The sequence below is a fragment of the Vulpes vulpes genome, chromosome 13 (genome assembly GCF_048418805.1).
Source record: "Vulpes vulpes isolate BD-2025 chromosome 13, VulVul3, whole genome shotgun sequence".
NCBI classification, from domain to species: Eukaryota; Metazoa; Chordata; class Mammalia; order Carnivora; family Canidae; genus Vulpes; species Vulpes vulpes.
In genome coordinates, this window is record NC_132792.1 from 93250980 (window position 1) to 93263185 (window position 12206).

The following is a 12206-nucleotide window of genomic DNA, read 5'->3' on the forward strand; positions in this document are numbered from 1 at the left end:
TTTAGCTTCCTCACTCCTCTCAAAAAACTGAAAGAAATTCCCCACTCCTCACAAAAATAGAACTAGAGACAAAAACAGCATGGTTACAGGAACTTGTTTCTCTCTCTGCCTATATCTCTGCCCCTCTCTCTGTGTCTCTCATGAATAAACAAATAAAAAAACAAACAAACAAAAATGGCTAACACAAGAATATTGACACCACCAAATTCTGGCAAGAATGCAGAAAGTGGATCAGTCATATACTGCTAACAAGCATCTAAAATGGTAAAGTCTCTATGGACAACCTTTGATAGTTGCTTTAAAAATTAAGTATACAACTACCATACAATCTAGCAATTATATTCCCAGGTATTTATTCCCGGATAAATAAAAAGTCATGTTTACACTAAAACTGGTACATGAATGTTTGTATCAGCTTTATTCCTAATAAATGAAACTAGAAACAATCCAGCTGTCCTTCAACAGTTGAATGGTTAAGCAAAATATGGTATATAGGCATACCACTGAATACCATTCAGCAACAAAAAAGAAGGAACTACTCTACAAAATGACCTGGGCTAATTTCCAAAGAATTATGCTGAGAAAAGAAAATCCCAAAGTTACATATTATATGATTCCATTTAGATAACTATCTTGAAATGACAAAACTATAGAAATGGAGACCAGATTGGCATTTGCTAGGAACTGAGGAGGTGGTACGGGCCAAGGGAAAGTGGGTTTGGCTACAAAGGGGGCAGTATGTGGAATCTTTGTAGTGATGAGTATGTACGGTATCTGGACTGCATCAAAATATCCAAGTTGTGATACTGTACTATTGTTTTGCAAGACATTACCACAGGGGAAACTTGGTAAAAGGTACTTGAATCTCGTCATATTATTTCTTACATGTACATGTGATTCTATAATTATCTCAAAATACAGTTTAATGTTTAAAAAGAAGTATTTAACATACACACAATAATTTGCAGAAGAATTTAAATTAGATATATAATATCACACTGGAAAGATTTCTAGTTATCAGGAAAAATCTTTTTCATGGGGGGGGACCAACACAGTTCAGCTGTTACCTTATCTGAACCTAAAATAATACAACTTATTAAACATAAAATTTCCTAAGGTCATGATTTTAGCAGTTGCAGGCATACAAGCTGCACTTATTAAAAGATACAATTTATCACACCTGTCAGAATGGTTAAAATTAACAACACAAGAAACAACAGGTGTTGGTGGGAATGCAGAGAAAAGGGGAACTCTTGCCCACTGTTGGTGGGAATGCAAGCTGGTGCAGCAATTCTGGAAAACAATATGGAGGTTCCTCAAAAAGTTAAAAATAAAAAAATAAAAATAAAAAATAAATAAATAAAAGTTAAAAATAGGGCAGCCAGGTGGCTCGGCAATTTAGCGCTGCCTTCGGCTCAGGGTGTGATCCTGGAGACCCGGGATCGAGTCCCATGTCGGGCTCCCTGCATGGGGCCTGCTTCTCCCTCTGTGTCTCTGCCCCCCCCCCCCTCTCTGTGTGTGTCTCATGAGTAAATAAATAAAATCTTAAAAAAAAAAAAAAAAGTTAAAACTAGAACCACCCTATAATCCAGCAATTTGCACTACTAGGTATTTACCCAAAGGATACAAAAAGACAGACTTGAAGGGACACATGCATCCTGGTGTTTATAGCAACATTATCAACAATAGCCAAACTATGGAAAGAGAGCCCAAATGTCCACTGACTCATGAATGGATAAAAATGTGCACAACACACACACACACACACACACACACACACACACACACATATATAATGGAGTATTACTCAACCATCAAAATGTTGCCATCTGCAACAACATGGATGGAGCCAGAGTGTATTATGCTAAACAATGTAAGTCAGAGAAAGACAAATACCATACAACTTCACTCACATGTGGAATTTAACAAAACAGATGAACATAGAGGGAGGGGGAATAAATAGAGACAGGGAAACAAACCATAAGAGATTCCTGATAATGGAGAACTAAGGGTTGTTAGAGGGAGGTGGGTGGGGGATGGGCTAGATGGGTGATGGGCATTAAGGAGGACACTTGTTATGATAAGCACTGGGTGTTGTATGTAAGTGATGAATCACTGAATTCTACTGAAAACAATATTGCACTGCATGTTAACTTGAATTTAAATAAAAAATAAATAAAAGATACAACTTATTTGTCATAGCAGGCATAAATGAACCAATACTCTACACCACGAATTCCATCTAAAAATAAAGATAACTCCAAGATTTATAAGGAAAACAATAAAATACACTGAAAATACTAAGCAAGATTTTATGTGAAGTGCTCTCCGGAGGTAAATATAAACAGAATAGAGGCTATAGACTACAGGAGAAAAAATATTAAGCCTGCTCTACCATAAAGGGCCATTTACCATAAGTAGTTCTTTCTTACGCTAAAATACACCTAAACTTTGTATATGTGCTAAATAAAATACAGGTTCATCCATTTTTACTAGGGGATTAACAGTAACTACTAAAATATTAACAAAGTAATTGCTGAACACTGATTAAAGATTAAAATATTAAGAGGAGAAAATCAACAATAAGAACCTACTGTCTTTGGCTGCTGATTCACTTTTTTATCTTCTAGATCCTTAAATTTTGATCGAAAAGAGACCATTTTCTCCTGAAGTTCTGGTGTACACAGTTCATACACATCCAACATAAGAGGAAATTTAACATCCTATATACAAACCAAAAAGAAAAAGTAAACATCTTTATAAAGGTAGTTATTTAAAATATCTATCATACCTTTAATGTAATACTTTCATAATTCAAATGAAGTTGAAAACAAAATTTATAAAACTCACTTGGAAATCTATGCAGCTGAAAACATCAAAATGCTTATATTCAATCTGGTCCCAACTTTTGTTTTAAATAATCTCCACGCCCCACTGTGGGGTTTGAATTCATGGCCCTAATATCAAGAGTCACATGCTCTACTGACTGAGCCATCCAGGAGCCCCTGGTCCTAACTTTTTAAGATTAAAAAAAAATTCTTTTAACTTTTTATCCAATATTTTTAAAATCATGACTCTGACTACAGAGGAGTTACCAAAATTTATATGACAAAAGAAGCATTTCAGAAATATTACATCAGGGCACCTGGGTGGCTCAGTCCATTAAGCGTCCAACTCTTGGTTTTATCTCAATTTGTAATCTCAGAGTTACGAGATTTCTCTCTCACGTCGGGATTTTTCTCTCCCTCCCTCTGCTCCTCCCCTGCTTATGTGCACTCTCTCTCTAAAATAAATAAGTAAATAAATCTTTTTTAAAAATAAAAAGGTGGGACGCCTGGGTGGCTCAGCAGTTTAGCGCCCGCCTTCGGCCCAGGGCGTGATCCTGGGAGTCCCGGGACCGAGTCCCACGTCGGGCTCCCTGCATGGAGCCTGCTTCTCCCTCTGCCTGTGTCTCTGCCTCTCTGTGTCTCATGAATAAATGAATAAAATATATTTTTAAAAAATGAGAACTGAAACTTCATATTTACATAAATAAAAATTAATAATAAAAAGGAAAACAGATAATTCCAATACATAGTCTTAAGAACCACTTATCTAATGTTAATATATATCTTTCCTACTTACAGTATTTCAAAAAAAGTCTATCCCTAAATGAAGAAAGAAACGTATTGTAAATTAGGGATTGTTTTCAAAGAATTACAATATTTTATTATACTGAAGTTCGTTACTAACCTTAAGAACTTTAGCATTCACAGATTCCTTCTCTTTATAAAAAAATCGAACCATCTGAATAGTCAAGTAAGCAGGTAGTCGGCTGATCTTGGACTGAGGGGGAAAAAAATGAAAGAAATCCTATCACATGCAAACACCACACAGGTTTTTAATTCCTTGCTTTGGTAAAAACAGACTGCATAAAATTAACTAACTGGAAACCTTCCATCAAAATGGATTCAATTTCAAAAGGAATGCACAACTTACAGATTTGATATATAAAGCATTTCTTTGCAATGTTGGAGACTGCTTAGTTATTTCTTCCTGGAGTCGCTAAAAAAAGAACAGAAGACCAAACAATTTTAGTTTTAAAAAATCTTTTTCTGCAACACTTTTTTTTTTTTTTAAAGAAAGCTCTGTACCCAAAGTGGGGCTTGAACTCATAACTTCAAGGATCAAGAGCCCCACGCTCTACTGACTGACAGCCAGGCAACCCTAGAGTAACACTGTAAGTTCTTTTAAAAATTAGTATTATTTAATAAACAATATATGTCAATGGATTTATACCACTGAAAAATAATCTGAATGAAGACAGTGTAGGAGGCCTCTTAGATATGCCTCAGTTCTTAAAAGGTAGCAAATAATTTACACTGTGGAGTTGAGGATCTGACCTTCTGAGCTGTGAACTCCTCAAAATATAAATAATGTTTGAAGTTTTAAATTGTTACCCAAATGTTGCTCAGATTTATACTGTATTTTATATAACACAAAAAAAAAGCCTTATGGCTTCTACCTATGGATTCTCAGAATACTCATAATGGAGGACAATTATGAGAATGTAGGAAACCCTTGTTCTTTATGCTTTATATATAAAAACCTTCTATAGCCAATTATTTTCAAATTTGAGAAAAGTCATCATAGAGAAAACCTGTTAATCTAACAATTATGGAAAAGCTTTTAAACACATACATATCTTAACCATCATGTCTGCCTTTCCACTTTTTACAGCGTGTGCAACACTCAGGGAGACAATTATCCCCTCTGGGCATCATATGGAAATGATAATGATAATAACTGCAATCATATTGCTATTGTTAGAAGTATGTAAGTATGTATAAAAAACATGGACAACCACTGGGCATATATTCTATATTCAATAAACATTAGCTACTATTTCTAATATTAAAAGAAAGCACTACTAATGTGCTGTGCTTTGTAAGAATACATAAGAAATTAGAAATAAAAATTTACTGTTAATGTTCACTATAAGCATGTTACTTAATACAATTTCTTTAATTTTCTAAAAATTACTAATCACATTATAAAAGGAATCACCATGTAGTTTTTAACACTTAATCATCTGTTTGGCAGCAAAACGGTAAAGAAATATGGAGCCAAATTACTCTAGAATATTCAGAACAAATGATGATGATAAATGATAATGATGATAAAAAAGCACCTAAAAACGGGCAAGATAATACAATATCTCATAAAAACATGCTTTTCAAGAATGCATATCTAGTGTGATATAATTCATCAAGTAAGCTATAGGTGTTATTGCCAATCCACTACCACTAGAAGTGGTATATTTAGTTTTTCTAGAATTTTACAAAATTATGAAGAAAAATATCATACTGGAGAGTCCCTGCCAAAACATTCCATTCTACACTCTCCGGTTACATTTAATACTTCATGTTTTGATGCCCTGAAACTTGCACATCAGAATTTTTTCAGGACTATTAGTGGTGAGCTATTATTTGTAAGCTTTTAAAATGAACTTCTCTTAAAAGTAGTATGCCTCAGTATCAGAGGGCAGAGAATAGTACTTTCTATTTGTCTCTTACGTCTGCATTTACCAACCTCTCCTTTTACTGATCTTACCTCAAACAGTAGATGGGAACTCTCTGATGACAAGTTATCTTGTTATTAATGCAATCCCTGTCCCAATTCATTGCCTGTCTTTTAAGACATGTATATATTTCCATATCAAGTACTTAATTAGCAAGCAAAACTGTTATATTTTATCAATCTGCTCATTAGAGTGCATTCTGTAGTATGAAAACGGGGAAAGAGTACTAATTAGAGTATCAAGTTCTAGACCTACCTCTGCCACAAAGCAATGAAGTCACTACATTCCAGGGCCTCAACTGCAATGCTGGTGCAAAGGCAGAGGGCCTACATGGCCTGATTTACATAGTAAAATTACAGTTTATACCTTGTCACTGCTAATACATCTTCATTATAATACCCTTAGAGGCCTCCTGCATGCCTCTGGTCACAACATTTTTGATGACCTATCATTACGCAACCTTGTGTTACATGTGTTTCTATTTAATGACAATTCACTAACATTGTCTTCAGACAACTACACTATAAATCATCCCTGAATGAAGCTTTATCTAACATTTTCTCCTTAAGGCTTTTCTAATAAACATTCACACACAGCCTTCTTGGGCTTAGAACATGAGATGGCACTTCAGCACTATGGCTGAAGGCCATTTTAAACAGCAAATCACCAACAGAAAGCACAAAAATGCAAAAAGTTGTGGTACTAAAATTACTGTAAAAGGACACTTGTTTATAGTATGAGCTGAAACAAAGCAAAGCATCACCTCTTTGGACCTCAGGGGAGACTGTGCCCAGCAACTCAAAATTTTTGCCACTTGGAGCATGTCTACAAATAACCATGAAAGTGCCACAAGTACTGATGTTAGAGTTACAAATAAATTTTAGCAAGTAGGTGCACCTGCAAATACAGAATCCATTTATAATGAGGATCAACTGTAACTGATCTTACCAATTTAAGTCCTGTAAAAAGATACTTGACTTCTTGATTGATAAAACAGCTAAGCTGAAGCTGATTTTCCTTTCCTTTAGTAACCTCTTCTTCTTCGGATTCTGTACATTTCATGCTTTAGGAAATAAGATAAGGAATATACTAACAGGCAATCAATTTGTTATAATAAATTATATGTTGAATATAATAAATTATCCTCATGCCATTAAAATAGTATCAATATTTGCAAATGAGGGATCCCTGGGTGGCGCAGTGGTTTAGCGCCTGCCTTTGGCCCAGGGCGCGATCCTGGAGACCCGGGATCGAATCCCATGTCGAGCTCCTGGTGCATGGAGCCTGCTTCTCCCTCTGCCTATGTCTCGCTGCCTCTATCTCTCTCTCTCTCTCTGTGTGACTATCATAAATAAATAAAATTTTAAAAAAATTATCCCACTTATTTAAAAAAAAAATATTTGCAAATGATATCTGATAAACGGTTAGTATCCAAAATATACAAAGAACTTATACAACAAAAAATAGCCCAATTTAAAAATGGGCAGAAGACATAAATAGAATAGGCATTTCTCCAAAGATGACGTATAGAAGGCTAACACATGAAAAGATCCTAAACATTACTCATCATCATAGAAATACACATCAAAACCACATCACCACCTCACATCCATCAAAAACACAAACAAGTGTTGGAGCACGTGGGTGATTTTGTTAAGCGTCCAACTCTTGATTTCAGCCCAGGTCATAATCTCAGAGTTGTGAGATCGAGCCCCACATTGGGCTCTGCACTGGGGATGGAGCCTGTTCAAGATTCTCCCTCTCCCTATCCCCTACTTTCACCTCTCTCCCTCTCTTGGAGGAAAAAAAAAATTCAAGTGTTGGCAAGGATATAGGAGAAAAAGAAACCCTCATGCACTGTGGGTAGGAATGCAACCTGGTACAGCCACTATAGAAAACAGTATTGGAGGTTCATTAAAAAATTAAAAATGGGAGTATCATATGATCCAGATCTAGTAATTCCACCACTGGGTATTTACCCAAAGAATATGAAAACACTAGTATGAAAAGACATATGTGCCCCTATGTGTACTGCAGCCTTATTTACAAAAGCCAAATTATAGAAGCAACTCAAGTGTCCATCAAAAGATGAATGGATAAAGAAAATGTGGGGGGGGTATATAAAATGGAGTATTACTCAGCCATAAAAAAAGAATGAAATCTTACCATTTTCAAAAAGATGGGCGGATCAAGATGTAAAATGCTAATAAGTCAGACAAAGATGAATACCATATGATTTCATTCTCAACAAGAATGAAGAAGGTAGGTGAGGGTATGGGTGAAATAGGTGATGGGGATTAAGAGTACACTTACTATGAGAGCACTGAGTAATGTATGGAACTGCTGAACCACTATATTGTACATCTGAAACTAATGTAACACCGTATACTAACTATACTGGAATTAAAAAAAAAAAATCAATAGCATCATTCATTGGTGTTTAAAACATTTTGGTTTCCCAGATTTGTTTCAACATACTTTAAAGTGCTTCATGCACTTACCAACAATATTAGTAATGAAAAATAAAAGCAATAAAAGGATAAACTCTAAACAAATATAAGTTGGTACTTATACAGTCTTAAAATGGTTTTTGGTTTTTTTTCTTTTCTAATGAAAAGGTCTTATTTACCTTTTCATTAGAGACAGAGTGGAGAGAGACATAGGCAGAGGGAGAAGCAGGCTTCCTGCAGGGGAGCCTGATGTGGGAGTCGATCCCAGGACCCCGGGATCACAACCTGAGCCAAAGGCAGGTCTCAACTACTGAGCCACCCAGGCGCCCCCTTAAAATGGTTTTGATGAAAGATACATAAACAGTAATCTTTAAGTTTCTATTCATGGCCTAGAAGATAGTCCTTCCCTGAATTCATGAATTCACATTTTATGAATTGGTTCAATCTCATGTGTATCATCTGGCTGATATACTCTGTTTCATACAATTAAAAATTGATTCCCTATGAAGTGTTAATGAGGTTGACTGTGCTAAAGATATTCTTAAGAAAAAAATAATGAATATCCTTCAATCCAACAAAATAACATAATCCTAACCTTTAGGATTACTCTGATGTATTTTTCCAAGTTTCATTGCATCTTTTAGGCATAAAAGCCTCTGAAGAATTTTTCTACGTACTCCACCCACCACTCCAATCAGTCAATAATGCTATTGCTACCAATGCACTTCTAGTAAGTTATCAGTACAGTCTCAACAAATCTTGGCTCATAAGGATACGTAGTTTCAAACTCAACTCCGAAGAACTGATCAATTAAACTTTTCTTTTTAGATGGTGTCACTGCTGATGCAGATGAAGAATCTGTCTGCAAAAATTAAAATGAAATAAAAATTCCAACTTACTTTATATAGATACTAATGTATACTTTTCCCCACACAGTCCAGGTTTAGTAAATACATTAAGCTTTTTAAAATATAATCAATTTCTGTAAGATACTTCTACTGTTCAAAAAACATTACCAAAAGACTACAGATGCTCAATAATATGAAGTTTAATAAATAATACACTGAATTCAAGTGTCAAGTGTAAGCTTTCAAATTCCAACTACAAATTGAGCACCTAAAGTATACAAGTACATGTCTATCTATTAGGATGAATTAACTTCGAGTCTTTGGGCTCAGGGGAGTCTAATTATCAAGCTATAATCACAAATACGTTTCAATTACCTCTTTAACAGAATCATCCTCTATGGCTTCCAATTTCTGTTGCAATACTCGCATCATTTGTATCCAACATTCATTAGCATCCTGTAATTTAAAAATGCCAAAGTAAATAATCCTGGCTGTGATACTATTTTGTCTACAAAATCCTTCTAAAAGAATTACCGTTCCCTTAGGAAAGGAGAAGAAAGCTCTTTTTTTAATTTAAAAATATTAAGTAAAATTAGATATCACAGGATCTTCAAAACAATGAGGAATTCCAGAATATTCATTCAAGAGATGTTCACTAAGCTCCTCCTAATGCTAAACACTGCTTTAGACACAAACACGGCAGCAACTAAAACAGAAAAAGTTCTCAATGGGGACATAAACAAAATGTACCATAAATTCACTTAAAGAGTTATAAATTTAAAAAAAGCAATATGGGAGTAGAAAGTGATGAGGGGAAAGGAAGTATGTGATTTCAATAATCAAACTACTCTGATGCCTTGACATTTGAGCCATGAGACCTGAATGAAGGGAGGAAGCAAGCCATGAACTTACCTGAGAGGCAAAGACATAAGAGGAAAGAAAGACCCTACAGAAAGAGGATACTGGAGGGCTTAAAAAATAACCAGAAAGCCAGTGTATGTGCAAGCCAAAGAAATAAGCAACAGGGGAGAATGGCACATGTTAGGCTCAGAGAGGGAGCCAGGAGCTAGATTATTCAGGAGTGGGATAGAAAAATCACTAGGAAGTAATGAACAAGGGACCAACATAATCCTATATTCATTTTATAAAGGACTCTGGAGGCTGTGTGGAGATTGAAGAAGGACAAAAGCAGAAGCAAGATGATAGCTAACAGACCACTTCAGGCAAAAGATAATGATGCTGTGAACTAGAGAGGACTGATAAATGCAAAATGTTTGGAAATACAAATAAACATGGTAAGTGTACAACACCCAAGTTTTACATTTACAAAATGAAAACCACAGAATCTTGCCCTGTTTACCTGTTGAAGATATTGTCCTTGTTCACCCTTCTCCGCAAACTGTGGAAAAGCCATGTGCAAAAACTGCAGTAGAATAATAGGTGGAATACTAGAAGAAGTTTTATCCATGGAATCAAACAAATCTCTAAGGGCTGAAAAACAAAGCAAACATGGCTTTCATAAAACAGTGACATATTTAATACATGCTACTGTAAATTAATTCTAGATTAATACAACCAAAAAACTGCTGAGTTGTATTTTTAAATGTATCTACTCCTTTTGTAGTTGTCAAATTCCCAATAAGAAAAAGATTTGTTTTTAAATCTGAAGAACTGACCACACTTTATAATGTAATCACTAACTATAAACAACTTCTAAGCCCTGCCCCTTAGTCTCTCTCCTCTTGCCAACCTTTGTCTTCCCAAACAAAGCAGAGCATATTCATTCAGTACAGAGAACACATAACCTCTGTCTAGGGATCAAACAGGCTGATGTTACTGTTCTGGTACTAAGCCATTATCAGGCCATCGGGTCATACTCTCAACCCACTTCCCTTTAAGCTTGTACATGGTTCCCATTTATTCAACTCCTAAATTTTAAAAATCTGTTAAACATACTTCCTGACTATACGGATAGCTAAAATCCAAAACTAATCTGCCTTCTTCAAAATCTTTCCTCCGCTATCCTCTTTCACCTTCATAAATCTCATGGTCATGGACTGAGCCCTCCTCTGAGAAGTTAAGAATACTTTTCTTCTGCTGACTTCTTAGCTATCACATCTGGCCCTTACTTCATGTACAGCAAATTCTAGTCTAGACTATCTGGATTTGTTTTGTTAACTAATACATGAAATGTTATCTACCATTATTATACAAACTGAAGCCCGGCAAATAATACATCTCTGCACAAAGCCATTGCTTAATAAAATGTTCCCAAATAAGACAACTAAACATGGTGTTTAAAAATATTTTTTGGATGGACAGCCAAGATTAAGGTGTCACTACCAATATAGTATTTCTTAAAATAAAAAAGCCTAGGGATGCCTGGGTGGCTGTGGTTGAGCTTCTGCCTATGGCTCACGGTGTGATCCCGGAATCAAGTCCCACATCAGGTTCCCCAGAGGAAGCCTGCTTCTCCCTCTGCTGATGTCTCTGCCTCTCTCTGTGTGTTTCTCATGAATAAATAAATATACCTTTTTAAAAAAATAAATTAATAAAATTAAAAAGCCTCAATTATTATAACACTTTAAAAAGGTACACATTACTCAAAATAAAAAATGATTTAAGATTTAACATATACCATAAACAGAGCATCTCAAAGTATTTCGTTAGTTTGAAAGAGAAGGGTCAAAAGTGCACTGTGCATTAAAAGACACCAGTAGGGCAGCCCTGGTGGCCCAACGGTTTAGCGCCGCCTGCAGCCCGGGGTGTGATCCTGGAGACCCGGGATCGAGTCCCACATCGGGCTTCCTGCATGGAGCCTGCTTCTCCCTCTGCCTGTGTCTCTCTGCCTCTCTCTCACTCTCTCTGACTGAAAAAATAAATAAATCTTTAAAAAATAAAAAAAATAAAAAAATAAAAGATACCAGTAGGATATGACAACTACATCCAATAGGTGATTCTAAACTGCCTTTCAAAGCAAAAAAGAAAAACAACTTTATAATGGGCAATATTGGGTTAATTTGCCAAAATTTAAGTAGTTTATATTTTAGAGTACTTTATCCATGTGAAATGCCTAGATTTTGAAAAACGATAACTGTCTTATGGTTATAAATGTCCTTATTCTTGGGAAATACAGACTGAAGTATTCAGGAATAAGACATGATGTCTATCTTATACTCTCAAGTGGTTCAGAAAAAAAAGAACATGGTTATAGAGAATGATATATCAGATGTGACAAAAAGTTAATAACTGGTGAATTCTTGGATCTATTCTTTGCGCTAAATTTAAATTTAGCACAAAATAAAATTTAAAAATGAAGACAGTATCTTTCATCCCTTTAATACTACA

At 35.4% G+C, this 12206-nt stretch overlaps 1 protein-coding gene across 2 annotated transcripts in view; it reads right to left on the reverse strand.

Moving 5' to 3' along the window:
- The window catches only part of USP14 (ubiquitin specific peptidase 14), a 43919-nt gene that overhangs the window by 3210 nt on the left and 28503 nt on the right, over nt 1-12206 (reverse strand). For both annotated transcript variants that reach the window (XM_072735055.1, XM_072735056.1), the window contains 7 exons: nt 10219-10349; nt 9234-9314; nt 8787-8872; nt 6509-6623; nt 3979-4044; nt 3733-3825; nt 2595-2723 (listed from right to left, as the gene is read on the reverse strand). In XM_072735055.1, coding sequence (XP_072591156.1) covers nt 2595-2723; nt 3733-3825; nt 3979-4044; nt 6509-6623; nt 8787-8872; nt 9234-9314; nt 10219-10349 — 701 coding nt within the window. The remainder of the gene's footprint in view (nt 1-2594; nt 2724-3732; nt 3826-3978; nt 4045-6508; nt 6624-8786; nt 8873-9233; nt 9315-10218; nt 10350-12206) is intronic.